This window comes from Cercospora kikuchii (assembly GCF_019650295.1).
Source record: "Cercospora kikuchii DNA, contig_00007, whole genome shotgun sequence".
Taxonomy (NCBI): Eukaryota; Fungi; Ascomycota; class Dothideomycetes; order Mycosphaerellales; family Mycosphaerellaceae; genus Cercospora; species Cercospora kikuchii.
The window spans coordinates 2,689,065-2,714,823 of record NW_025408588.1 but is presented as its reverse complement, the minus strand read 5'-3'; the positions used below and the strand labels follow the sequence as shown (position 1 = coordinate 2,714,823).

At 53.2% G+C, this 25,759-nt stretch overlaps 8 protein-coding genes across 10 annotated transcripts; 5 read left to right on the top strand and 3 right to left on the bottom strand.

Moving 5' to 3' along the window:
* Positions 1–128: 128 nt before the first annotated feature.
* On the bottom strand, positions 129–2,064 carry CKM354_001116200 (uncharacterized protein; the record flags this gene model as incomplete). Its single annotated transcript, XM_044806641.1, has 5 exons — positions 129–687; positions 736–1,254; positions 1,302–1,463; positions 1,522–1,680; positions 1,730–2,064. The coding sequence occupies 5 exons, from the start codon at positions 2,062–2,064 to the stop codon at positions 129–131; spliced, it is 1,734 nt and encodes a 577-aa protein (XP_044662576.1).
* Positions 2,065–2,961: 897 nt separating this feature from the next.
* On the top strand, positions 2,962–7,921 carry CKM354_001116100 (uncharacterized protein; the record flags this gene model as incomplete). Its single annotated transcript, XM_044806640.1, has 6 exons — positions 2,962–3,570; positions 3,660–3,794; positions 4,319–6,526; positions 6,584–6,751; positions 6,818–6,964; positions 7,025–7,921. The coding sequence occupies 6 exons, from the start codon at positions 2,962–2,964 to the stop codon at positions 7,919–7,921; spliced, it is 4,164 nt and encodes a 1,387-aa protein (XP_044662575.1).
* A 658-nt stretch (positions 7,922–8,579) lies between these two features.
* On the bottom strand, positions 8,580–10,421 carry CKM354_001116000 (uncharacterized protein; the record flags this gene model as incomplete). 3 transcript variants are annotated; one of them, XM_044806637.1, is made up of 6 exons in its annotated part: positions 8,580–8,721; positions 8,768–8,839; positions 8,893–9,204; positions 9,258–9,561; positions 9,611–10,152; positions 10,198–10,421. In XM_044806637.1, the coding sequence occupies 6 exons, from the start codon at positions 10,419–10,421 to the stop codon at positions 8,580–8,582; spliced, it is 1,596 nt and encodes a 531-aa protein (XP_044662572.1). The 3 variants fall into 3 exon arrangements, with proteins under 3 accessions (XP_044662572.1, XP_044662573.1, XP_044662574.1); XM_044806638.1 differs by having other exon boundaries at positions 9,258–9,555; XM_044806639.1 differs by having other exon boundaries at positions 9,258–9,555; positions 9,611–10,119.
* A 473-nt stretch (positions 10,422–10,894) lies between these two features.
* Positions 10,895–12,582, top strand: CKM354_001115900 (uncharacterized protein; the record flags this gene model as incomplete). Its single annotated transcript, XM_044806636.1, has 4 exons — positions 10,895–11,034; positions 11,106–11,596; positions 11,721–11,803; positions 11,857–12,582. The coding sequence occupies 4 exons, from the start codon at positions 10,895–10,897 to the stop codon at positions 12,580–12,582; spliced, it is 1,440 nt and encodes a 479-aa protein (XP_044662571.1).
* A 395-nt stretch (positions 12,583–12,977) lies between these two features.
* CKM354_001115800 (uncharacterized protein) lies at positions 12,978–13,775 on the top strand (the record flags this gene model as incomplete). Its single annotated transcript, XM_044806635.1, has 1 exon — positions 12,978–13,775. One exon carries the CDS (start codon positions 12,978–12,980, stop codon positions 13,773–13,775), a length of 798 nt encoding a protein of 265 aa, XP_044662570.1.
* A 2,304-nt stretch (positions 13,776–16,079) lies between these two features.
* On the top strand, positions 16,080–17,747 carry CKM354_001115700 (uncharacterized protein; the record flags this gene model as incomplete). The annotated part of the gene is made up of 1 exon (XM_044806634.1): positions 16,080–17,747. The coding sequence occupies one exon, from the start codon at positions 16,080–16,082 to the stop codon at positions 17,745–17,747; it is 1,668 nt and encodes a 555-aa protein (XP_044662569.1).
* Positions 17,748–18,466: 719 nt separating this feature from the next.
* On the bottom strand, positions 18,467–19,036 carry CKM354_001115600 (uncharacterized protein; the record flags this gene model as incomplete). The annotated part of the gene is made up of 1 exon (XM_044806633.1): positions 18,467–19,036. The coding sequence occupies one exon, from the start codon at positions 19,034–19,036 to the stop codon at positions 18,467–18,469; it is 570 nt and encodes a 189-aa protein (XP_044662568.1).
* A 1,806-nt stretch (positions 19,037–20,842) lies between these two features.
* On the top strand, positions 20,843–22,031 carry CKM354_001115500 (uncharacterized protein; the record flags this gene model as incomplete). Its single annotated transcript, XM_044806632.1, has 2 exons — positions 20,843–20,911; positions 20,967–22,031. 2 exons carry the CDS (start codon positions 20,843–20,845, stop codon positions 22,029–22,031), a joined length of 1,134 nt encoding a protein of 377 aa, XP_044662567.1.
* Positions 22,032–25,759: the final 3,728 nt, after the last annotated feature.

Below are 25,759 nucleotides of genomic sequence, written 5' to 3'. Positions count from 1 at the left end.
ACTATGCTGAACAATCTAATTTATCATAAAGCCTGATTGCTCATGCGTCTATCACTCATTTCTCACCCTGCACGGAGACCGTCTGCGTGGAGTCTGATCGTGAATTCTCTGCCCTTGTACTGAGGCCTTTATGCTCCTCCAGCAATCACCATTTTGGGGGCCGCGGGTGGAAACAAGGTCTCCTTCTTCATCACTGCTGCACAGATGACAGTGACAGCTCCAGCGACAATGCTGAAGATGTAGACACGACCAATGGCACTGGTAATGGCAGAGACCGCTGCGTGCTTCAATTCATCACTCAGCGACTCGAACAGGGCGCTGTGGGCTCCCGCGATGATGCTGCTGATCTGAGCACCAGAAAAGTCCTGGCTGTCCAAAGCCCGCGCGAGGTTCGCTCTCGCGTAGCTCTGGAAGATTTGCCCACCGATGAGAAGACTGCCCATCTGAAAGCCGAGCTGGGAAAGATTGATCATGGAGATTGCGCGTTGAACATCCAAGCCCGAGCCGGTTCTGATCATGGTCTTGACTCCGCAGACAGTGTAACCTGCATTGAAGATGAGGCCCGTTCCGGCACCGAGAATGATGCTGTATCCATAAATATTGGCTTTGGCGACTTCTGGTGTCACTGTGAACATGGTCGCTCCCCCGACAGTCATCAAAACGCCACCAGCCACATAAAGTGCCCAGCTACGAAGTGTTAGCGAAAAGCTTAGTGTGGGAGTATCTGGCACTCACTAGTACTTGATCCTGCTCAAGAGAGCCCCGGAAGCCATGTTCATTCCCGCGAGGAAGACGATGTAAGGTAGCAGCCGTACGGCCGCAACGATTGCAGAATCTCCATGAACGAAGGCGAAGTAAACTGGGATGTAGTATAGCGGAACGTAGATGTTCACGGCCGCCATTGCAGTGACGATGTTGAGCAAAATCAGAGTCCAGTCACTGAGGATGTGTCTTGGAGGGAACTGGCGTGCCTCGCGCGTCGTGAACAGGACGAAGCCCTGTTGAAGAACCATACCGATGGCCAAGACTCCGGACACGACGAACATGGCAATCGTTGCATCAGAACCCCAGGCCCAGGTCGCGCCTCCGAACGTCAATGCCATAGTGAAGCAAACGATCGCGCCGGTGAAAGTCGTGAAGCCTATCCAGTCCAAGGCCTTTGTCCTGCTCCAGATCGAGGTGATGGGAGCACCAGGTGGCGTTACGGAAGGCATGTAAAACAGATAGGCGGGGGCACATACTGCAGCGATGACACTATAACGATCAGCGAAACTTCAAAGATTCGGAAGGAGGTAGCTCACAGATTGATGTAAAACGCCCAGCGCCACGTTGCGGAGGAGACGGAGAAGGCACCACCAACGACAGGACCGAGAACCGCGCCGGAACCCCAGACCACTCCGATTCCAGCAATGTACTTGCCGCGCTCTTGCTGAGTGGTGCAAAGAGAGAAGAAGTTGAGAGTTCTGCGAGAGGTGACTGTTCAGCAAGCGTACAATGAATGAAGCTTGGGGTCAAGCATACCCAAGGAAAATGCCCGACCCGCCGAGTCCAGCAAGAGCTCTGCCAACAATGAGAGCATCCAGAGTGAGAGCAGCACCACAGAGTGCAGAGCCGGCTTCGAACAAGACAATGCTACCGACGTAGATGTATTTCAAGTCGAAGGTAGAGTATAGAGCAGAACTGAGGGAGTAGTAAGCGCCGTGTGCATGGCGGTCATCGTTCGACTTACGTAGGCAGGATTGCGCAGACAGAGCCGAGCGGGAATGCGGTTCCAATCCAAGTCAGTTTCTCGATGCTCCCGAATGAATCAATGACAGCTGCTTGAATGTCGGCAGCGATGGTTGTGTCCAGGCCATAAATCAGCGCTTCCAGGTACAGAGAGCAGCAGACGACAACCCATCTCACGCCGTGCACTGATCGAGGACACTCCTCTTCGGCTTCAAGAGGGGCGAGTGAGGCATCTGGGGAGGTGGCCTTCACCTCAATATCGCTGGAGGTCTTGCTTGAGTCGGAGTGGGGATCGGGAAACCGAGTGCCATCCTGGGAAGCCGCCTGTTCACTCATGCTGGATGTGCGAGAAATGCTGCAGCAGAGAGTGCAAGCGAAAGTGATGGAGCAGTGGGGTGTAGGCCGAATGATAGTTCTGTAGCGCCCATTCATCGACATACATATACACCATCACTTCGGGGAGAGGCCGAGCCAGACGCGAGCACGTTTGCTCGTCCCCCGCGAGCTAGTCCGCCTGCGACCGAGCTCGCGGGCCATTGTGAGACGGCGCACGACAATTTGGCCGTGATGAGAGTATGCACGACACTTTGGCCGTGCTTCCAAAGTGCTCGACACTTTGGCCGTGGGGAGAAGACCTCGGCCATTTTCGCCGAAGATGATGAAGTGGGTTGCGGCGCTTCGGACGGCTGGGCCGCGCGCATCCGCGACGGCGCGTGCCGGCCATCTAGCCTAATCGAGTAGTACAGGCGAGTTTGTTCGCGGCGAATTTGGCCGGCTTTGTTTGGCTGAGTCTGGAGGCCAGTCTTGGGGTCTCGAAATGCTCGGTCAACTTCCCTTTCGTCGCGATACCGCACTCCAGGTCACTCTCATGTAGAATGAACGGCGGTGACACACCGTCTCCCGACGCGGTGAGGTGTTGTCCTCTCTGCCGCAGACTATACTCGACCAGTACGTCAATCTCGATGTCGCCGTGACGCTGCCGTGCTGACCTGGGCAGATGCAACATACAACAGACATGTCCTCTACTGTCGCAAAGCGCGGGCTCGTCCACGCACCCGAACAATATCATGCCGCAGTTGTATGGCAGCCAAAGCGAAATGCACTTCCGGTGCACCGTGTCAACGTTGTACGAAGAAGGGCATCCCATGTGTGTATGCATCGCCAGGACTCGTGCAGGAGCGCTCTAGGCATAATGCTTCACAGCCAGCCGTTGAACCTGCAAGCATACCTCTGATGACTCCACGTTCGTCGGCAGGAACTCCCTTCTTGTGGAATGACTTGTTTTGCGAGGGCACATCGATTCCACCGGGAGGCGAGCAGGCCGGCCAGCCCCAGGACGCTGGCGACATTGTTTGTGCGGAATCTTCGACACCAACGTTGATGGACTACACAATGCCACTGTCTTATGACCAGAATTGGGAAATTGCTCTCGCGGACGATGGTCATCAGCTTCCGAGTGACTTCTCCCCAGAGGCCCCTACTCCAGAGACGGCCATGTCGGCAGAGAATTCGCCACAGGAATCGACGGCACTAGTCATGAGCGAAATACCAGACACTGCTTTCCTTGCCCGAGTACCGAGCGGGAACCCCGTCCTGCACTTCACTTCGACACTGGTCATGCAGAATCTGCGTGCCTTTGTGCAGATGATGGCCCGTAAAGAGACTTTCCCTCCCTTTGTCCACAGCCATTCGTACCAAAAATCGATGACAGGCACTTCTACTCTCCCTCAGCCACTGGTCAACTGTATGGGCGTCGCTCAAATGTTTGCCTCTCGCACGTGCGAGACGAGGCCGTTTTTGTGGCGCACAGTGAGGATGGAGCAACGTTCGTTCATCCAAAAGGTACGTGCCTGCCCCCCATGCAACGCTCTGCATTGACCGAGGGCTGCGAAGATATACTTCCGTCACTGTAACGCTAATCTTCATGACAGCAAGACGATCGAAATTACTCTGCGCGCGAGCTTCTCGCCGCCATTCAAGCTCAAATTATATACATAATAATGCGCGCTGTCGATGACGAGCACATGGAGCTTGATCTTAACCAAGAGATGGTAGTCACTCATCAGGTACGACGCTCGCCACTCATACCGCGAAGCCCATCTGACAACTTCAGGTCCTCTGCGAAAGTTTCGCCAGAATGCTGAGTGAGCCATTCTGTCGCGACGAACGCCGCTTTCCGAGTTCCAGCTGGGAGGAATGGGTATTCGCGGAGTCCAGGCGAAGGTAGGCTATGTCTCCCTTTCGACACCGACGTGCTGACCATCAAGTGCAGAACCGTTTACGTGTGGTTTCTCATTGCCCAGATCTTTCGCGTGAAGACTGGGGTCCCATGTGCTGTCCTCAATGGCTATCGTTCGCTTCCGCTCACCTGTCCCAAAGCACTCTGGGAAGCTCGAACACGTGTGGAATGGCAAAAGGAATACCAAAATTACCGGATAATGCCGCGGATAGGACTCGAGACATTCGGAGATTTAGTCCATGCTTGCAAAGATGGCATCGCCGTGCGGTGTGATGCATGGAATGCTACAGCGGATAATCTCGGCATGCTCTTGCGCCTGGGAGCACAGATGATGACATGTGATTTGTAAAGAGAGAGGTGTTGGAATATGATGACGGAGACGTCCTGCTCGATGTCAAGAGCCTGCGATGTATCTCGTATGAAGTGGCTGTGCCTCAGACCGAGGCCGCTGATCGTCCACGGGAGCCTTATATGCAGACCGTATGGCAGCCCAACGTCGACACTCTCATCTCGCAAGACACGCTTGACGCTCTCCCGAAGCCAGGGTCGGAAACGGATCTCATCGCCAACATGTTGGAATTAATGCAGCACAAGAGGCCCCTCTCTAAAGTGCTGCTGCTCGGACAAAACAATCCCAAGTCCCTTCGCGCAGTCTTGGAAACAGCCTCGTCTGGCGCACAAGTCACGCTGGCTGACGTTTCGGAAGAGCAAATCAAGACTCTCACTGGCGACATCGAAACGACCGACCTCACCAGAGTCGTGCTCGGCGAAGGCCTGTCCAAGTGGCCCGGGCTGAGTTCCGATGTCTACGACCTGGTTGTTGCCGGCCAAGACGCTTTCACACTCGCTTCCGGACCGCAACTCATGAAGACCATCTTCGACCGAGTCTCAAAGAAGGGCCGAGCGCTCATCTCCGCCAGTGCGGCCGATCGTCAGTTCCTCATTGATACTGTCAGTCGCTCGGGCTTCCTTGAATCCAACTTCTTCTTCGATTTCCCGGGATCCACGGTAGTCTGTGCGAATCGGACCGACAGCGGCCTCAAGCCATGTTCACCAACAGGCAAGAAGGTAACTGTCCTGACCTCCAACGCTGCCAGGGTGCCAGCACATGCTCCCCTTGTTGCTCTGCTCCAAGAAAGCGGATGCCAGATGCAGGTCGTTGACATCTCCAGCATTGAGCCTCTGCCATCTGACCCGGGCTCAACGTACATTGTTCATGATACCAGGGCCAGTCTCCTCACTGAGCTCTCAGAGAAGACTTTTGATCGTCTGAAACTCGTCTTGACCGGCAATAATCCTATCATCTGGCTCACTGAGGGTGTCAACGAAGGAGACTCTGTGGCTGGCGGTATGAGCCAGGGCCTGCTGCGAGTGATAAGGTCAGAGCAGGCTTCTGCTCGCATACTGCTTATGGATCTGGCCAAGGATGAGGACGTGAAGTCCGTTGCCGCAGCCATCACGAGTGTCCTGGGAAAGGTACCAACCAAAGCATCCGGCGATGACTCCGAGTTCTGGCTCCAAAATGGTGTGCTCAATGTCCCTCGAGTGCTTCCTAATGGCAGTTTGAACGGTCACTTCTCGGCCGAACTCGCGTCGCCACAGCCGTCTTTGCTGTCTCCTGGCCAGAACCTCACCGGTAAAATCGAAAATGGAGCCTTGGTCTTTGAAGCTCAAGACGAGAATGCGCTTGCCGAACTCTCTGAATACGACGTGGAGATGACGGTTCAGTATGCCAGCGTCGAAGCTGCCTCAGCGTCACGTGCAGACGTCGCTCAGAGTGTTGTCACGGGAGTCATCCAGAAAGTGGGCTGCAAGTTAGACGCAGCGCTCGTGGGACAGGATGCCGTTGCTTATGCGTCCTCGCCTTTCAGCACAGTGCTCAGAGTCCCAATCTCTGCCGGCACGCTCTATTCAGGCGTTGGTGCGACTTCGCTGGTGGCAACACTTCCCTACCTGGCAAAAGCCGTGGACAGCGTCCTTGATGTCGGTAAAGTGCAGGGAAGTGATCACGTTGTCCTCCTTCCAGCACAGCAGAGCTTCGTTGCTGCTGTCAGGGAGTTGCAGAAGGCTCTTGACTTCAAACTCACGACCATTGTCGACTCGGAACGGCAAAAGTCGGAACTGGCCCCTGGCAATCAGGAAGTCCTCCTCGCCTCGGACTCGAGGGCCATCAGGTCTTTGTTCACCAATCACAAGCTTAATCTAGTCGTCGCTCAGGACTTTTCGCCATTCAGTCAGGAAATCTGGCGCTCGATGCCGGCATCGAGCCGCTTTGTTCTCAACGACAGCACGATCGATGGCAGCCTGGATACCGTTCCGCTTTCCAAGGGTGTTGCGTTCCTCCTCAGTGGTGTGAAGTCGATGGCCAAGCATCGTCCTGCCGCTTTGGGTGATCTACTGGCACGCACTATGGAGTTCATGAAGAAGCACCAGATCAGCTGGACGCCTTCAGTGTTCGAGACCGAGGAGCTCTCCAGCAGCAATCAATTGTTCGCCCAGGGCTCTGGTAGCCTCAGCAACAATGTGCTCAAATTTGAGCCGGGCAGTAGCTCAATCATGGTAAGACTCGATGTCGCATAGGAGAGGTACTCGTCCATGGTTACTGACATTTCTCAGGTCAAGTCGAGTGCTCAGAAGCTGAGCTTCTCGCCGGATGCTGCCTACCTCCTGGTCGGCTGTCTTGGTGGACTTGGTCGTAGCTTGACGACGTTCATGATGGAGCGTGGAGCTCGAGACTTTGTCTTTCTCTCCCGCTCTGGCATCGATAAGCCAGAAGCTGCAGCTGTAAGTTCTTCTCGTTGCCACGGGGGTCGAGATCACGTCGAGAATGTTCTAACGCGTTACCTACAGCTTGTCGATTCGATCCAAAAGGCTGGCGCCAGGACACAAATCTTCCGTGGCGATGCTTCCGTGGAGAAAGATGTCGAGCATGCCATCGCGGAGGTCACTGCCAGCCGAAGTATCAAAGGCGTGGTTCATGCGGCCATGGTGTTGCAGGTGAGTCGAAGCGTAGAGCCCCGCTGTCGAATCGATTATTGAAAGACTAATACTCTTCAGGACGGGGTTTTCGACAACATGTCTTACAATCAATTCCAAGCTGCGCTTCGGCCAAAGGTCGACGGCGCCCGAGTACTGCACGACGCCTTTCAGACGGCTGCGCTGGATTTCTTCGTCGTGACCAGCTCCATCTCGGCGACCATGGGCAACCCTGGCCAGGCGAACTACAGCGCCGCCAACAGCTATCTCGACGCCCTGGCTTGGCATCGGAATTTGAAGGGTCTTCCAGCGACCTCGCTCATCCTACCCATGGTCCTGGGCGTTGGAGTCGTCGCTGAAAGTGAGGGTCTCGAAGAGGCTCTATCCCGCAAGGCCATGTACGGCATTGACGAGCAGGAGCTGTTACGCGCTTTTGAGACGGCCATGCTGCAGACTCCTACAGGGCCTGCAGCCGCGCGCTCCACTCCTGGTAGCTCTCAAATAATCTTCGGCCTGGAGCCCGCATACCTGGCTTCTGCCATTGAAGCATCCTCCGCCGGCACCGAGGAGGCATACTGGTTCAACGATGGACGTTTCAGCCACCTCCGCGCCGTCATTGACCAGTTACGTGCTTCAGGGAAAAGCGCATCGGGCTCTCGCGACGGTGGCTCCTTCGCCCGAGAGCTCAAGGCCGCGCAGAAAGATGGCAAATCGGCAGTCCTTCACATTCTGTGCCAACACATCGCCGCCAAGCTCGCGAGCATGCTCCTGATTCCCGTGGAGGACTTCGCTTTTGAGGGCAAGTCTATTGCGATGTATGGCATTGATAGTATGATTGGTGCTAATCTGCGTAACTGGCTGTTCAACCAGTTCGCGCTCGAGTTGTCTTTCCAGACACTGCTGTCGCCAAAGATGTCCATCCTGGCTCTAGCACATACTGTTGGAGAGCATTTGGGAGTTGTTACTGCGGATGCGTAGGTCGCCGCATCGGCCAGCGGTAATTGTGAGAACTTATGGCTGGTCGGTTTTCTGATACCTGTCTTTGCCTTGAGGTCAGGGCTTCCGCCTCGAGATTTCGGTTGCTTATCGGTTGCATTCAATAGTACACATCTCACACTTAAAGATACGCAAGTGCCATATATATCGCAGAAGTATATACTACCTTGCGCCCCGCACTCGTTCGAAGCCGATCGCCCTGTGCCTGTCAGCAAGATCTTAAGTCGCCGAGCAACTGACACGCAGGCGAAGGTGATAATGGATGGCGTATTAGTCGTTAACGGTGACCAATTCAAGAAAATGACGCAAGTGGAGACGTAATGGCGCCATCTTTCTCACGGATGCCCACATTGATCACCACCCACTGTCTTAATACAACACACGTTTTCGCACAGCGGTCTCTGAACATGTTCCCAAGGCGTCATTGATATTTGTGATGGCCTGTTTCGTCTCAGAGCGTATACACTACTTCTTGGTGATGCTCAAGTCGAATTCTATATGACTAGTCCAGAGTGTCCAGCTCAGAATGCATCGACACTTGGAAGGCCATGTTTTGTCTCTGCTTGATAGCCACTCAAGTACAGTCTGGGCTTCAGTTTGGGCCTTGGTGACGTGCGGAATCTCAGAGTCTTCTCAATATTTACGTTGTGTAGAAGGGTTTTCCTGTCTGACCTCCTCTCCTCGCTCGCTGATTGTACACTACGTATATGACGACCTGGATTGCAGCAAATACTATACCGATTGAGACCATGATGATCATCGTTCGAAGGCCAGTCTCGTAGCTGATGTTCGTTAGAGAAGTTTTCGTGGAAGGCAGTCTTCACCTACAATGGCCTGTCGCTTGCGCGAAAATACTGTGTTCCCACCATCAATCCGCTGATTGCCGACATTACCCACATTCTGGATTCAGGTCAGGACGTATGAGATCCGTTTGCAGCACAAGAGAAACCTACGCGATGGCAATGCTTCTTTCTCGTGCCTCATGGCAGTTCAACTGAACCCAAGAATTGTGCACTGGATGGTAACCAACAGCAAAACTGTTCACCGCCGTCCATAAAACAAACCTGGACCATTTTCCAACATGCGGATGGACCTGGCGAGCTGTAATGAGCACAGTGAGGTAGCATAGCTGCGCAACAATAACGGTAGCACCCCTGCGGTTCGTGCGATCGCTTATGTAGCCCATCGTAAAGACAACAAGCAGGGCAAGAGATCCACCAACTGCTGCGAGCGCATTAGCTGGCACTCGTTCGAAGCCAAGAGCCCTGTAGATGTTATCACAATCTGCACTGATCAGAACACTGCTACGCAGACTAACATGATGATGGATGGCGTGTAAGTGGTCAATGGTGACCAGGTCGAGAAGGCAGCAAAGGTCGAGACGTAGTGTGGCCATCGTCGCCAGTGCGAGACTGTTCTCCACACCAGACGCAAGTCTATTCCTTGTGAGAAGTGTCGTTCCGGGTCGTCCTTCTCCAAGCGTGCTGTAAGAACTTCTCGATCATTTGTGGTGAATCTCATATAGCCTGAGCCAATTAGCGGCTTTGGGTCGTCCGGACTACCCGGAAGGCAGAAGAACATGAGGACACCGATCAGTATAGTGAAAACGCCCTCCACTACGCCTATTCGTCAGCACACAAGGCAATCGAGGAGGACAGTGGTGTGGCATACACAGAAACAGCCATTGCCATCCTTTCAACCCTCTCTGGCCATCCAGCTGCAAGATTCCGGAGGCCAGAAGTGGACTGATCGCATTCCCTCCAAACATGCCGAAGAAGAAAACGCTCATCCTCTTCGCTAGTTCGCGTCTTGTGTACCAGTTACTCAATGTGTACGCCGCACAAGGAATGTAGCCCGCTTCGGCAAATCCCAACATCAATCTTGCCATCAGGAAACCAGTGCGATTTCTCACGAAAACCTGCAGGGTTGCTATCAGACCAAAGACGCAGACTTGTGTCGATATCCAGATTCTCGGACCAAGGCGTTGCAGCATCATGTTTGCGGGAATCTCGAGAACAACAATACCCATGAACATGAGTTGGTTTCCAAGGTTTATGGTGTTCTGGTTGACACTGATATCTTCGGCAAAACCGCCGGTGAGGGCTGATGCGAGGTTCATTCGATCAAGTTGGAAGACAAGGAGTCCAAACACCAAAATCAGGAGCACCGAGAAATCGACCCTGAAGCAGATGGTCAAGTCAGTGCTTACTTGACTGCATGAGGTTGTAGAAGAAGAAATGCGAACGCATCCTACTCACTTTGTCTTCGCCTTCGATACATCCTGTAGCTCCGAATCGAGCTCCTCTCTTCCTCCTACTTTCTCACGGTCTCCTTCAAAAGGCCTTGCACAATTACGAACAGCAGGCCTTGCAGATCCTGTTGAGCCGCCAGAAGTTTTCCTACTTGGTTCGAGTTCATCTACAACCAGATCCTCGGCATTCGGCCAGTCCTTCTCAACTACTGACACCTCTCTCGGTGCCATTGTCAAGAATTATCGACTGGTATAAAGAAAATGTCTTGCGATAGAGGTGTGTGTCATTCGAGCGCCTGACGCAAGTTGTAAGGTCTCCATCGAGAGCACGGCATTGTCTCAACGTATTCGCTTCATGATGTCTTCTTGAGTGTTGTGTTGCCCAGAGGTGCCCAGAGAAACCCTTGACCAACGCCATTGTTCCCCAGGCTAGGGCTAAGATAACCCTGGCTGAGGCCAATCATGTCCATATGATGAGCCATGGACAGCTTGGAAGCAAGGATGCGTCGCGTGTCGTCAGTCGCAAAGCAAAGCACGACATTTTGAAGCTCTGGGCTTCACTTCTCCAGCTCGAAGCCGGAATTAGATACATTGCATGGAATCGGTGTCGTCAATGCGCTTTCGACGGCAGCATATTTCGAGGATTGAACGCCCCCATCCAGAGTCGACACCTGGCAAAGGAGGGCCGCATAGCCGATGCAAAGATGAGTGAGAATCCAATAAGAAGAGTCGCAGTCGTTGGCGCTGGGCCAGCTGGCGCCATTGTCATCGATGCACTCGCGCAGGAAAAGGCTTTCGATCTAATCCGCGTCTTCGAGAGAAGACATGAGGCTGGAGGATGCTGGTAAGCAATTCCGTCCTCACATTGCTTCAAGCGTGCCTAGGAGATCGATACTCATAGTGAGTGCCTTCCAGGAGCGGTGATGAAGGCTTGCCACCAACCATCGCCGGAATATCTCAGCTAGGTGACCGGACTGCAGACCCACCTTTGACAATACCGCACCAATTACCAACGATACGTCCGAAGACACATCAGCAGAGATTTGACGAGGCTACAGCATATCCTTACCTCGAGACCAATGTCGTTGCAGAAGCGATGCAATTCAGTCAGGAGCCTATTCCCGCAGTAGTGAGCGAGTACTCCAAAAGGTTATATGGCGACAAATCTCCGTATCGACATTGGAAAGTGATGCGACAACATATTCAATCTCTGGTAAAACGGAACGGATACGAGGATTTTGTCTCCTATAACACGAGCGTCGAGCGAGCCGAGAAGGTCGGATCGATGTGGCAAGTGACGCTGCGGAAGCCAGGACAGGTACATGATTACTGGTGGACGGAAGAGTTCGATGCCATTATTGTTGCCAGTGGTCATTATAACGTGCCTTACATTCCACCAATTCCTGGTAAGTCTTGCTGCATGATAGCTCAAAATCAGTGAAGTCAATCGAGACTGGATACTGTAGCAGTCTCTATCGTTGGCGTGATATACCTGTACAGCGTGAAACTGGCTGACAGGCAACTCCAAAGGTCTGGACGAGTTCGAGAAGGGCCGGCCTGGCAGCGTGATTCACAGCAAGCATTTCCGGGGCAGAGACTTGTACAAAGACAAGGTGAGTTAGCTCGATGTAGGCTTTACGTGAACGATGTTGCTTAGTTGATCCAGCGTGTAGTTGTGGTTGGTGCTTCGGTCTCAGCTGCAGACATAGCCTTCGATCTCACGTCTGTCGCAGCGGCTCCAGTTCACGCGATCATTGTTGGACACAAATTCAACGTCTACTTCGGTGGCGAAGCGTTCAATCATCCTTTGATCCAGCGCCATCCTTCTATATCCCAAGTCAACGGCCGAGCCGTCCATCTCGAGGATGGCACAGTGATTGACGACGTGGACCACATTATCTTCGGAACTGGCTACACGTGGACGATTCCGTTCCTACCTCAGGTGCCGACACGCAACAATCGAATTCCGGATTTGTATGAGCATGTCGTGTGGCAGCATGATCCTACTTTACTCTTTGTAGGTGCCGTCAACGCCGGTTTGACCTTCAAGATCTTCGAGTGGCAGGCTGTTTATGCGGCTTCTTTGTTATCTGGTCGTGGAACTTTGCCGTCTCGGGATGAGATGAAGGCTTGGGAAGTGGACCGCATCAAGAAGAAAGGTGACGGGCCGAAGTTTGCGCTGGTTTATCCCGATTTTGAAGATACGTTTGAACGCCTTCGAACTCTCAGTGGAGAAGTCAAGGACGGTAAGGGACGTCGATTGCCCAAATTCCGAAGAGAGTGGTTCCGGGACTTTATGAATGGACATGAGCTTCGAAAGCAAATGTGGAAGCGATCGAACGCCGAAGCCAGAGCAAAACTGGAGAGAAGTGGTACAAAAGCGCGCCTGTAGAAAAATATGGCGGCCATGCTTCCTGTTCTGACAAGGCTCTTTGAAGTCATAAGCTAATCAATAGTCGGGGACAACCTCCGGTGGCGTCGGCAGAGTGGTGATGTGCGACTATGCCTCAACAGGCAGCCAAGCAGCTAGCGGCAGCCGGGTGGCCCCAGGCATCATGCATGATCCTCAGTATGGGCCTCTGCTCTGTTCGTATACATTTTCCGTTTCTTGTGCGCCGTCGAATGCTGATTACAAATTCGATCTCTCGACATTCATGGCAGCTCAGAGCCATGAGTTCTGGCTTTGATGTCTTGAATCTATATCAACCACGCGGTGATCCGCCCAACTCTAGGCTCTATCTGGGAGTCGAGAAGTAGACAGTGAGCCACTAAGAGCGTGTGAACGTCATGACTGTCACAATCCATTGCATTCGCCACGGCCAAGGCGTGCACAACCTGATGGAAGACTACACGATACACGATCCTCTTCTGACTCCGGATGGCGAGGCGCGATCAAGATTGGCATGGAAAATCCACTTTCCTGATGAGAAGCAGGGAAAAGAGAATCTGCTGATCGCAGCATCACCAAGTCGACGAACTCTGCAGACCGCCTGTCTTGCATTCCAAGACATATTGGACTCCACAGAGAAGAAAGTTCTGGCCATTCCTGACGCGCAGGAAACTTCCGACGATGCATGTGATACTGGTTCAGACCCGGAGTCATTACGGGAGTTCATTAATGAAAGAGGCCTGGCTGTAGATCTCTCGTTGGTTGGCAACGGATGGAACAAGAAACAGGCAGGAAGTCGCTATGGCCCAAGCGACAAGGCCATCATTGATCGAGCCATCGCGCTTCGTCGTTTCCTATTCGATCTTGTCAGGAACCGCCTGCCGGAGTCGGCGCCTATTGAAATTGCGCTGGTGTCGCACGGAACATTCCTCCACTACTTCACAGGCGATTGGGAAGATGCATGTCGATTTCCTGCGACGGGCTGGAAGAATTGCGAGATCCGATCCTACGGACTCCGTACCAGCCACTCTCTTATTGGATTGGATGATGTAGAGATGGTTGAATTGGCAGAAAGTCGCAGGCGTCGCGGTCTGACCACAGAGGCCCCCAACTCGATGGAGCAGAGACGGCTCAAACAATATGCCATGGAATATTGGGGCCAACAAGGCTTGCAGCGGCCGGACTTGGTGCCGTAGAGGATGGAACTCGTCAGTCAAGCTCCGGCATGCTTTTCCATGGCGGACTTGCATCGCTCAGTATCACGCCAAACCTGCAGTGTACATTTGTAGAGAAATCCATGCTGCCAGCTGTATCACTGCAAAAGGACGTCGACCGAGCCCGTGATCTTGCCGCCTATGTGCAGATGCCACGAAAGTGAAGTCTTTGTCTCATGGCTGTTGAATATGCACGTGCCCCAGAATGTTCGGGTGGGTATTCAGAGGTAGGGCTTCTCGCCTGGGCGACCTGAGACGCGAGACGGAGCCACTCCAACGCAGTCCAGGCATACGAATGAGGCTGGCTGTAGGTTTGGTGTACAGGACACCATCATAGAATCAGCCACGATGCTTCCTTTCGTTTCATGAACTCCATCCACCCGGAGTGCTGATCAGTATCCTGCTCCGTCGCTCTAACAGACCAAAGCTCTTCCAGGACAGAAAGCGCACCTTGGACCAAGCCCCACGGCTGTACAGTCCATAGCCTCTCGAAGTGGTGTCGCGCCCAAACATGTACTGACCCATCCTTCGACTCTGCTGCAGCAATGAACACAGGCCAAGCCGTAGCAGCAAACAGTCGGTGCTCTGGTGGTATTTGTGCCAGTCGCGACTGGACCTGTTCGATCCACGAATCCAGTAAGGGCCGCATTGGCGCAGACTCGCCATGGCTGAATAGAAATCTGACCAGATAGATACAGGTTGCAGCTTGATGTGCACAAGCGACGTTGATTCGATGCTCCACATCTGGCTGCAGCGACCGCGCCTGGACATCTGCTGCCCATTCATGCGCTTTGAAGGATCTGGCCGCAGACAAAATATTTTGTGCCTCAACGCTGGTTAACCATGGGTGATGGCCCGAGTCAGAAGGGAGACTGTCTTCCGACAGGCTGGTGGCTTTTACCAAGAGGCCAAGGAGCTCGGTCGGGAAGGACGAACAGTGATTGCCCTCTGCATCTTGTAGTAGAGACAGTGCTCCACTTTGAATGGCGGTGCTTGGACGTAAGCTCGATGGGTGGGTGAGCGTGCATCCGAGAATATCGAACCTGACGCTTCGAATCAGCTGACGACCAGATTGAAGTGGGGCATCAGAGATGAGTACACCAGGCAGTTTGACACGAGGCACCGACGAAGCGGCGTCATGGTTGTACCAGTACTCCCAGGCTCATATATCATCTTGACAAGTGGACGCGTGCCATGGACATGTTGTCGCCAGTCATTACTCCCAGAGCTGATGAGATCGAATTCAACAAACAAGAGAACTATGCCAAGGATGGCATCGATATCTGCAAGGCTCATGTGGCTCAGCGCCTCATTTAGTGCCTCTAGAGCATGCTGCTTCGCTGCAAGCGCGACAACATGATGGGCAGCAAAAGCTTGAGCTCGATCCCGCTTGCCCATCATCGACATGTGCAGTGCTGCATTGGCGATCATGATGTGCAGAAGACTGGGATACGCTGCAGCCATGGGAACCAGATCGCGAAAGGGATTGCGATGCGGTACGTCGTAGAGGACTAGATCCGAGCAGACCTTTTCCACGACTGTGCAGCTGTCAGAACGGCGCAGGACAGTAGTGATGCAATCTGGGAGAACATGCAGTAATTGAGATACAGTCTGGTCTGTGGACTCAAGCCTTGGTACAGCGGGTCGACGGGGTTCAGAATGGGAACCAGGACAAGATCGTGCTTATCCTGTAGGATTTGTCGCCTGAGGCCATGCTTCCCATGAGCAAGAGCCCCTTCGAATGTCAAGCCACGCATCTTTCCGCGACTCGCGACTCCTTTCTCCCATCTGAACAGTAGCTGGTAACCTTGGCACTCTTGACGGCGCAGCTGGCACTTTTGGCAGTGAGGCACTGTCATGTCGCATTTTCGCCGGTCTCGTCGACAATTGTGGCATGCACGTCCTGGAGCTGGACTTGACGCCATGCCGCCCATGCGGCGAGGTCCGGGGGCGTAGATACGAAAATGTTGATCGCAAAGGCACCAAGAAGAGCATACGCAAACGAAATTGTCGATGCATGACCAATCTTGTTTCCCCGCATGCATCATTTATCTGGAACGCATCTGGTCCGAGGGTCATGCCATTCCCAAAACGGCAGCCAAGGCGCAATCGGGTGGGCCCGTGCCACTGTGCAGGCGTGGAAGGCACAATTATTTGCGGTGACGACGCCCGCAACATTTCTAAGCACCATTTCCTGTCGCTGGTCACATCATAAAATGTCTTCTCTTCGAGCCATGTGCAAATTTCCAGTCACGCCAATCCAATCGCAATCGCTCCCGGAGGAAGATGGGATGGTATCGAAGCAGCCAGGCATCGAGAGAGAGTGCTACTTGCCCGCACTCGACGGCGGAGCAACATGATATCGAGTCTGGAGTGAGAAATGATTACAACGACGTGTCACGGGGAGATTCGGACCAAGATGCCCTACTGCGACGCATCGAAGAGCTCGGTCGCGAGCGTCCCGCCATTTTTCAGACCACTTTGGACGAAGCCATGTTTGTGTTCTGCATATCCATGTCCCAGTTTCTCACCGAGTACTTCGTCTCCGGCTTCACACTCATCCTGCCGACCTTAATTGAAGAGTTGGACATACCACATGCAGCAGCAATCTGGCCAGCTACGGCGTTCTCCCTCGTCATTGCCAGCTTCCTCTTGGTTCTAGGCAGGGTGGCAGACATGTTCGGTGGTCGATTGGTCTTTCTACTGGGTCTCCTGTGGCTTCTGGCTTGGAGCATCATCGCAGGCTTCAGCGTCAATGCTCTGATGCTGGACTTTTGCAGAGCACTCCAAGGTCTCGGTGCCGCTGCCATTCTTCCGAGCGGAATACTGTTGATGGGCTCCATCTATCGTCCTGGGCCTCGTAAGAACTTGGTGTTCTCCATCTACGGGACTTCTGCTGTCCTTGGGTTCTTTGGCGGCAACGTACTCGCTGGTGTTGTTGGACAATTCCTGCGTTGGGGCTTCTATTTCTGGATTGGAGCAATACTTTCCGGCGTAACTTTGCTTGCTGCGGTTTGGTCACTCCCACGGGCGAATGTCGCCAACCACGACTCAGAGAAGGTCAGTATGGACTACACAGGTGGACTGCTCATCGTTGCGGGCTTGATCCTCACCGTGTTCGCGATTACGCAATCTGCCCATGCTCCTGCGGGTTGGCGGACCCCATACATCCCCGTATGCTTCTGCTTGGGAATCGTCCTGCTCTACTGTGCTGCAGTCTTCGAGGCACGATATGCATCCGAGCCACTTCTGCCAAAAGACGTTCTCTTGGTGCCGTCTCTGACCCCTCTGCTTGTGGCTATCTTAATTCTCTACGGATGCTGGGGCATATTTTCCGTCTACGGAACTCTCTACTTCCAGAATATTCTGAACACAGAGCCGCTCCAGATAGCGCTGTGGTATGTACCTCTTGGAGTGGCAGGGCTACTCTTCAGCATTTTGGAAGGCTTGATACTGCACTTGGTACCTGGCCGTGTGCTGCTCATCCTCTCAGGCTTTGGATCAGTTGGTGCGCAACTACTGCTTGCTTTGCTGCCGGTCGAGGGCTGGAGCTACTGGGCCTGGATCTTCCCAGCTACCATTCTGAGTACTATCGGGATCGACCTCTCTACCATCCTGCTGACTGTGTTCATTACGACCAAGTTGCCTCTGGCGCAGCAGGGTCTTGCTGGCGGTATCCTGAACTCCGTGCTCCAGCTTGGTGTTGCCCTGACACTTGGACTGACGGACATCTTACAATCGGCGACAATGGACAGAGACGGACTCGGACAAAGCTACAAGAACACATTCTGGTTCGGCGTGGGTGCAGCATCGATAAGCCTGCTGGTTATGGCAGTTTACGGCAACGTCCCAAGGGCAACGAGTGAGCTGAGTCCAGAGGAGAAGGACGAGCTCATACGCGCAGCCGAACGTGAAGGCTATGTACAGTGCCGCGCTAGAAGTCATACGAGCTGAGTGACGATCCTGTCCATACGGATTCCCTTGCCTCTTCCTCCAATGCAGTGGTCTTCTTGGGATTGCATTGTTGGTTCATACTTTTCCATCCTCATACTAACCTCTATCTGGGTCGAAAGCTTTGCCTCGAAGGCCGTCTGCAAGTCAGATCGTTCTTCAACTTCGTTCCTTAGACATGCAACGCTGTTTGTTCAATTCGTACACCATTCCGCGCCTCGACAACCACATCCCCTGGTCCTCTGAGCGTTCGAGGTATGACACCATCGGCCAGTTGCCCAAAGAATGGAGTGACACAGGTCATCAGCACTTCCTTTTGATCATCCGCGGTGTCTAGTTGGGACTGATCGAAGGCTTCATTCAGTGAAGCACCGCCTGCATACGTATGGTGAAGCGACGCCTCTGCATTGCTCTCCGCCTCCCCGCTCTGATGTCACCAGCTCTACGTTAGGGAGCTGAAATGGAAACCAAGTCTTCTCGACAGTGAAGGTATCAAAGTTGGGAGTCCAGACGAAGCACCTCGCTCAGGCCAAAACAAGCTCCCGGTTCGAGCGTCATCTACGAGCACGTTAGGATCATGGCTGACGAACCGGATCCCCGCAGGGCTTTTGCTGAAACTCGAAAGTCCACCGAGGTACACAGACCAATTAGTTCCGTGACATTGCAACTCTTTCCCGCCGAGGAGGTTTCGTTCTTGACGACGCTCGACCCGGTTGACAAACTCAGCTGATTGTCCTACCGCACACCCAATTCGATGTAACTAGGCCAGCTGCTTCCATTCTTCCCTTGATCAATTTCTCAATATGGTGGTGCCACTGGATGGGGATCCTGTCCGCTACCACTCTGCCAGGGTAGTTGAATGCTTTCTCATTCTTGAACTGTCTGCTCTCCCAGTTCACCAAATAGTGAGAATTCGTGAATGCAACTCGAGCATCCTTGATGAGCTCCCAGTGACATTTTTCGATAGGTACTCTCCAGATTTTGACCGGCGCATAGAAGACGAAAACTGCGCCATCGCCGCCGAAGTACGACTTCGCAAAGAGCTCGCGGCTCGCTCGCGACACATGAAACAGATGGGGCAGTCTCTCGTCAAATACCACGATGTCCGAAGGAGACTTCTCGTACAGTTCGGCAAGTACCTGGCGAACCAGATCGCCGTGGCCAGGTCTGTAAATGCGGATTTTGGTGGCGGCGGTGAAAGTCAGATCGTAGATTCGATCGTAAAGTTCTTGTGGAAGGTTCAGGAGGCCTTTGCGAAGCGCATGGCTTGGAGCAGCGTCGGAGGCGCTCATTTCGTCGATGTTGTGGTATCTTGTAGCCTTGAAGTGAAAAGTCGGGATTGAGTGTGAGGTCGAGGACGGGATGGCAAAGTGGCATGTGGGGTAGCAACTCTGTCTTGCCGGTGAGAGCGTTGGGTCACCGCGCGACCTCGCATGATACAAGCGTCAGTCAATACCTAACCAAACGTCGGATTACTTATTCCGGCGAAACGAGCAGTTGTCTGCTGCTTGAAAACCTTCGATACCGTCTTCCTTAGGCCCGCAGCTACGAAGGACACCATTGATCCCTTGGGCTTCACATAAGCTTTCGCCACTAACTGGCAATCGCTGTCGTCCGGTTTATACGCCCGGCAAGTGCACAAGACCTCAGTGTCAGTGTTGGGACGCTCGCATACACACGACACGGCCGCCCGCCAATCTTAGTCAGACGTTCTGAGCCCAGGCCCCATGAGGTGCGTTGAACTTCTAGGTCCAACACCATCGCTGTCGAATGCTTCCCTGCCAACTTTCTTGCGAATGATGACCCCACGTTCTGTGAAGAAATCTGCCAGGGAAGTGTTGATAAGCATTATAGTTGCTGAGGTCATGCTCAACGTTTTAACACAAGCATATCCTTGGAACTCCTTGGAACTAGGCCTTGACACCATGATCAAAGGACCGAATGCAGATGGTAAGAACGCGACAAACGCCGAAGTCGACCAAAACTTCATTCGTGCCGGCCGGCCAGCAGAGGGAATTGCTTTCACTTTTCATTTACCCTGCTCTCTATTCATTGCAAGCTACATCTGATCTCTCAAAGCTGGAGACACGAACGGCATCGGTCGAAGCAACGGTGAGTTGAGCTCCACCGATCTCTTCGAAGGCGCAGTCGTCTAAGTCTCAGTCGACTGCCGATACTGTAGCCCGCGTTCGAAATCCTAGAAGCGCGGCGGCAAGTATGCCGCAACTCAGTTTATCCATATTCAGTCTCCCAGGTAGCGTTTTGTGCACGCTAGCTCCAGACAACGGGCATTATACTCCGACGCCACGGGAAATGTGCTCGCTGCCAGCACAGTGGGAATGTCGACAAGCATCAGCGCCTTAATCTCTGGTGCGATGCCTGCACGCTCTCGTGCAGTATGGCCCAGCATGCCCTCCTTCAATTTTTTTAATGGAGACGAAAGTCTATACGCCCCGACACGGTCCGGTGATATCAAATCGTCGATGAAAGTTAGCTTGCTCTAGATGAGGCTGCTTGTGGAGACATTGTCTGGACAACACAAACGACGCTCGCTTAGTCGATCTGTCTGTCCTGGGGCTCTCTACTCTTCCCATAGTCACAGCTTACAGGAGATCCCTAGTATACCGACCAGCTACGTGCGTCTTCGGTGCTCTAGTCGCCCCCACGCCGGCTGGATGTTTATAACGAAACAACGGTATCCTTATGCAAGTACGTCTCAAGGCCCTACCCGATTAGAAGGCAGTCGAAAGGATTATGGGCATACAGCTTGACAGTGTACCAAGCACTAAAGCGAGTCGTCGGCAGAGCAAAGTTCGTCGCTAGGATATCGGGTCAGGCGGCTCTGCTCGGATTTCGTACTAACGCTGCGAGGCTCGTAACCACGAGGCGGACTGAAGCAGGCTGCGTGAGTGATGTTGTGGCAGACAGGGAAGAATGGACTTGGCAAGCTTACTCTGTAAGCCAGAAATGTGCCCAGAGCTCGCTCCGCGTGTCGAGCTATTATGGACTCTATTAGCACGTTGGGGTAGCCCAAGGCCCGGCATATAACAGTCCAAAAATGCCGGAGCTGGGTCCTGATGCACCTTCTCGTCCACACAATGGGCACAGGACGACATCAGTCAAAGAGCCGAACAGGTTGCGAGAGATGCAAAGCTCGAAAGGTAAAGGTAAGGGACGACAGCGATGTCTGCTTTGGAAGGACTAGCTAAGCGATTACGGCAGTGCGACGAGACCAGACCTGTTTGCGAACGATGCAGGCAATGTGATAAGGAATGCAGCTATCACCCCTCCGAATGCAACGACTCGGCTTGGATACAAATGAACGAGCTTGCCGACCTGCCAGCCGTTGGCTCATTCGACTCACTGGATCTGCTCCTGCTGCACCATTACATCACGTGTATATCTTTGGACTTGGTAGGACCGAAGCAAGCCTATACTGTTTGGCAGGACATCGTGCCAAGGCAAGCACACGCCTATCCTCTCTTGTTCCACGGGATCCTGGCGCTGGCTGGCATGCATTTGGCTATCAAGTACATGACGCCTGAGGCGCATCCTGCTGGACGCAAGCTCAGCAACAAGTATCGAGTTCGCGCGTTGGTCCATCGGCACAAAGGACTCAGGCAGTTCCACAGAGCTTTGGATAGTAAGCTCGAGGTGAATCAGGAGCAAATGCCGTGCTTGCTGCGATTCAACTGCATGTTGATCATTTCGGCATTCGCTATACCACTCACCGACGAGGAAAGCAGTGTTTCGATTGAGGATGTGCTTATGGTCTTTCAACTCTGTCGTGGAGGATATGAGCTGTATCGATCATCCCGCGATCCATGGCGTGAACAATCCACGCAAGGCATCATATTCGCAGAAAACTCGCGAGCTACGCATCGATTCTGCACAACAGCAGAGGGCAGCATGAATGGCTGCATGGCTCGTCAAGATCGTCCTGTCATCCGGGCGTCGCTGGAAGGTCTGATGCTCAGCCAGTCATGGGCTTACAAATCGGGTATGGACCTCAGACTGTTGTCTAGCTGGCCATCTTTGTGCTCGGATGAGTTCGTAGAGGAGCTGAAGCAGCGAACTTCGGATTCGTTGGATGTGCTGGCGCAGTACAGCCACGTATTGGCAATGTGCCGCGATCGTTGGTGGATCGCAAGCTGGCCGCAACTCCTGCTCCGAGCCATTGATGGGTGTTTGTCGGAAGAGGCGAAGATTCGAATGGCTTGGAATATCGACGACAATCTTGTCGCTCTTGAGAGCGGACAGAGCGTCTATAAGTCTATGCCGTGTTGATGTCGCTAATAGCATCCGAGAGAATCAAAATTCGGTGAATTGACGCGGAGATATGGTCACCAGAATATCACTGGAACGAAGGGTTGATTCACGAGATGGTTATACCGGCGCACAAGGGCGATGGTCTGTGTCGGGGCTTCGAAGCATGGCCGACAGACGTTTCGTAACGAAAGGGAGGTGGTCTTTGTTCAGGATGTCCGTCCGTATAGCCTAGAGTCCAGAGCATCGTTCATTGCCAAAGCAGCGTGCGATCCTGGGACTGAAATCTTTGTAGGAGCAAGCAGCTTCAAGGATGTGTTGAGCATGGAGACGGTGTGGAACTGAATACCTTTCCTATCTCTAAGAGCAGCGGGTAGCGTTCCTTGATGGAAGCGATGCGGCGTTCATGCCCGAGGGTGAGGATTGCTTGCCTTGGCTAAGCTGAGGCCTGAACGAACGACATTGACGGTGGAAATGGAAGAACGTCGATGAATTTCACGCATCCGCGTTGAATTTCTCGCTGCTACGTATCTCTGGGTGCATAGACCGGTTTCCCGCCTTTGCCCCTATCCAATGGCATCCTTTCCTCGAACTTTCACAACCTGCTGTCAACTTTCGCCCCTTCTGTCCATCTCTGCAAACCTGGCTGCACCGGCTATGTTATGCGGCGAAATCTAGGCGCGTGGGTCCAGGGGCGTCGTCACATACATCTCACGATCACTGTTCGTAGCGCCGGGGCGTTGACTCGCCGGAAGAGGCAGAACGATGCGTCTCATGGTTCCATTCTCCATCATGCCCTTCACACAAACCTGTCCGTACCACATGCAGTGTGCGCAGGCTTCCGTCGCCCCGTCATCCATGTTGTTTGGTACGGACCTACGAGCTCGAGCAGTCAGGCACCTAGTTTCGACCACGTCCTTTTGAAAGTTGGTCATACCTGGAAATCAATTAGTAACGTTGCGAAAGAGCATCTTCAGCTCGAATTGGGACCTACCGGCAGTCGTGCGAAACTCCAAAAAGTCATCGTCAGTGAAGTTGATGCCGAGACTAGCAGCAGCAACAGTGTTGCCAGTCAAGGGGTCATGGACATCGAGGAGCGGGACCACTTGAGCCAATGTGTGCTTGACGTTCTTGGTAAGGACAGTTGACTTCCGCCACTTCGACTCCTTCTGGGTCGGCAGAACGGTGGCCGGGGTGGCGGTGGAAGTCGTGGATGGATCTGCACCAGTGGAAGAACTGGAGGCCGTGGGTTGAGCAGCACCGCTTGAGGAAGCAGTCGTACTGGAGAAAGGCGCGGGTGAGTTTGCGGAGGTTGGAAGTCCGGAAGCGGTGGGCTGAGCGGTGGCGCTTGATGGAGCGATGGCGCGGAAAGCAGGCCTGGCTACACCCTCGAAAGTGTTGCTACTGGATGGCTCGGATCCTGAGAGGGTGCCACTTAAGAGACTGAGGTCAGGTAAGGCCCTGCTGTCTGTCCGAGCAGGCCAAGTGCTGCTGGGCTGGCTGGACGAGCCAGCCGTGCCGAAAAGGTCTGTGTTGCTCAAATGGGCAGGCGCAGCGAGCGGATTGTACACAGGGTCGCGAGTTTTGCTAGACGATCTAGCCGTGCCGAGGGGATTTGTGTTGCCCGAATAGATCAGCCCAGTTATTGAACTATAAACAGGGCCGCGAGGTGGTGGTAACCGAGCTAACGAACGAGTGGCTAAGAGGTTGCGCCTGAACTTATTATAGTCTGTCTCCGCTTCTGAAGATATTAGCAGGGAGCAATAAATTAGGTTTATAGATCGTACGTCAGAGACTATTCGCAAATACGGAGTATATCTTAATTTAGCTGTCTGCGTATACTGCTTTCAATCGGTATACAATCCGTGCTTCCTCTAGAGGACGCTCGGACGATTGTGATCGCCCGTGCGAGCGCCCTCGTAAATATCGTTGCCTAACGCGCATTAGCGATACGTCTAAGCGTCTTCTAGCTTTTACCCTAAATTAAGTATCTCCTACTCGAGCTGTTCGGCTACGAGAAGTATACATAGATGCGCGGAGACAAATTACAACAGCTTAGCGATACAGTATAATTTAAGAGCACAAATCCGGATAACACGACACCTCTTAAACGCGAAGACAGACAATATAGTCCAGTTGTTCAGTCGCTAATCTCGAACGTCGATTGCCGATGTATTCCGGCGCGCCTCTTCGATACGTATAAAGGATAGATAGTCGACCAGACGCGACCACGGAATGCAAGCTACAAGCGGCGAAACCTGACCGCTAGATAACGTCTAGACGAGCGTACAGCGAGCACGCTTCCCGGAATTACTACTCGTATCTGCGCTAGATCGGCGGACTAAGGTCTGAGGTTACAGACACGATTCCAGCTGCTATTAAGCGGGCGTGTCCTTCATAGGAACGTTAAAAGAGACAGAATTGCGGCCATCGAGCCGCAGCGGCAACGACGTACATATAGGTCTAGCTATCGCAGTTATAGGCATATAAAAGCTATCCCTCCTTAGACTCTTCTTTTTAACAACGTGTCCGAGCTGGCCAAACCATACGGACGCGACCACGGTGCGGAAGCAGAGATGCTAATGTTCAGCCCCCTGCAAGCAAAGGGCATGTAGATAGGATTATGCAGCGACGCGACGGAGCGTGAATGCAGTGCCGAACTATATCGACCGCAGCATTGTTCTCAAACGAGGAGTAACTCTATAACAGTGCAATGCTACGGCCATAAAGAGCGATGCTGCATCAACTAGATAACACTACGCTGCGACGCAACAGCAACAGAACGAAAGAGGAACGGAACAACACGAAGGTATCGCGACGGCAATATCGAAGACGTAAGAAGCGTTTGCTCCGGTAGAGCCGTGCGTTGCAAAGTCGTGCGTTACTTCGGGGTCGGGCTAAGAGTTGCAAATAAAACGGGTAGAGAGTTGACCTCGATAGATTCTAGAGACGGAAGTCGTTTGACGTCGTTCTTGAAATGTTACGAGATGTCTACGTTCGCCTTATAGTAGCCTATACGTCCTCTAGAGAAAAGTCCGAGCTTCCTCTGCTAAGACCCCAGCTTTCGACTTGCCCCTCTCTACTATGCTGCAGCAAATCTGCCTCGCTCTAAAATGTTGTCTCTTATCCTATACGCTCTCGTTCGTAGCCTAGGCCTCGTGTTGCTAGAAACGTCTCCGCTGCGACCCTATCGCTAATTTTGCAGCCGTGCTATCTCGCGTTGTCCTATCGTTGGCTGGAGCGCGTAACGCCGGGAGCTCTCGTCCTATGAATTCCTGCGTACAACAAGGCGACATCGCGACTGCGAGAACGACAGGGCTCTGAAGTCGTCTGGCCTTCAGATAACGGCTCGCAAGCTCCTGTCCTCAAAGTCTCGCTATTCCCTATGTCAGGTCGTGTGGTCGCAATCTAGCTGTCTTCGCCTCTGCCTTTCGAAGCGGGAAATGAAGCGCCCTGTATGTTTTCGTGTCATGGATTCTAGGATGAGACTCGTCTTAAGAGCTCGCGATGTGAACAACTTGCAATCCCCGATGTCAAAGCTAAGGCTTACAGGACGGTCTCGCATCACTAAAAAGCGTGCTTGAAAGATACGAACGGCTGCATCCCGCATCAGCAGGCACAGAGAGGTGTCAGCTTACAATAGTTAGACAGCACAAAATCCGCTAACGTGCATGTTACTGATCTTTGGGAGACGGGGCAACTCGCAACAGTGCACCCGCACTTCTGCTAATTATCTGGCGGAGATCTTG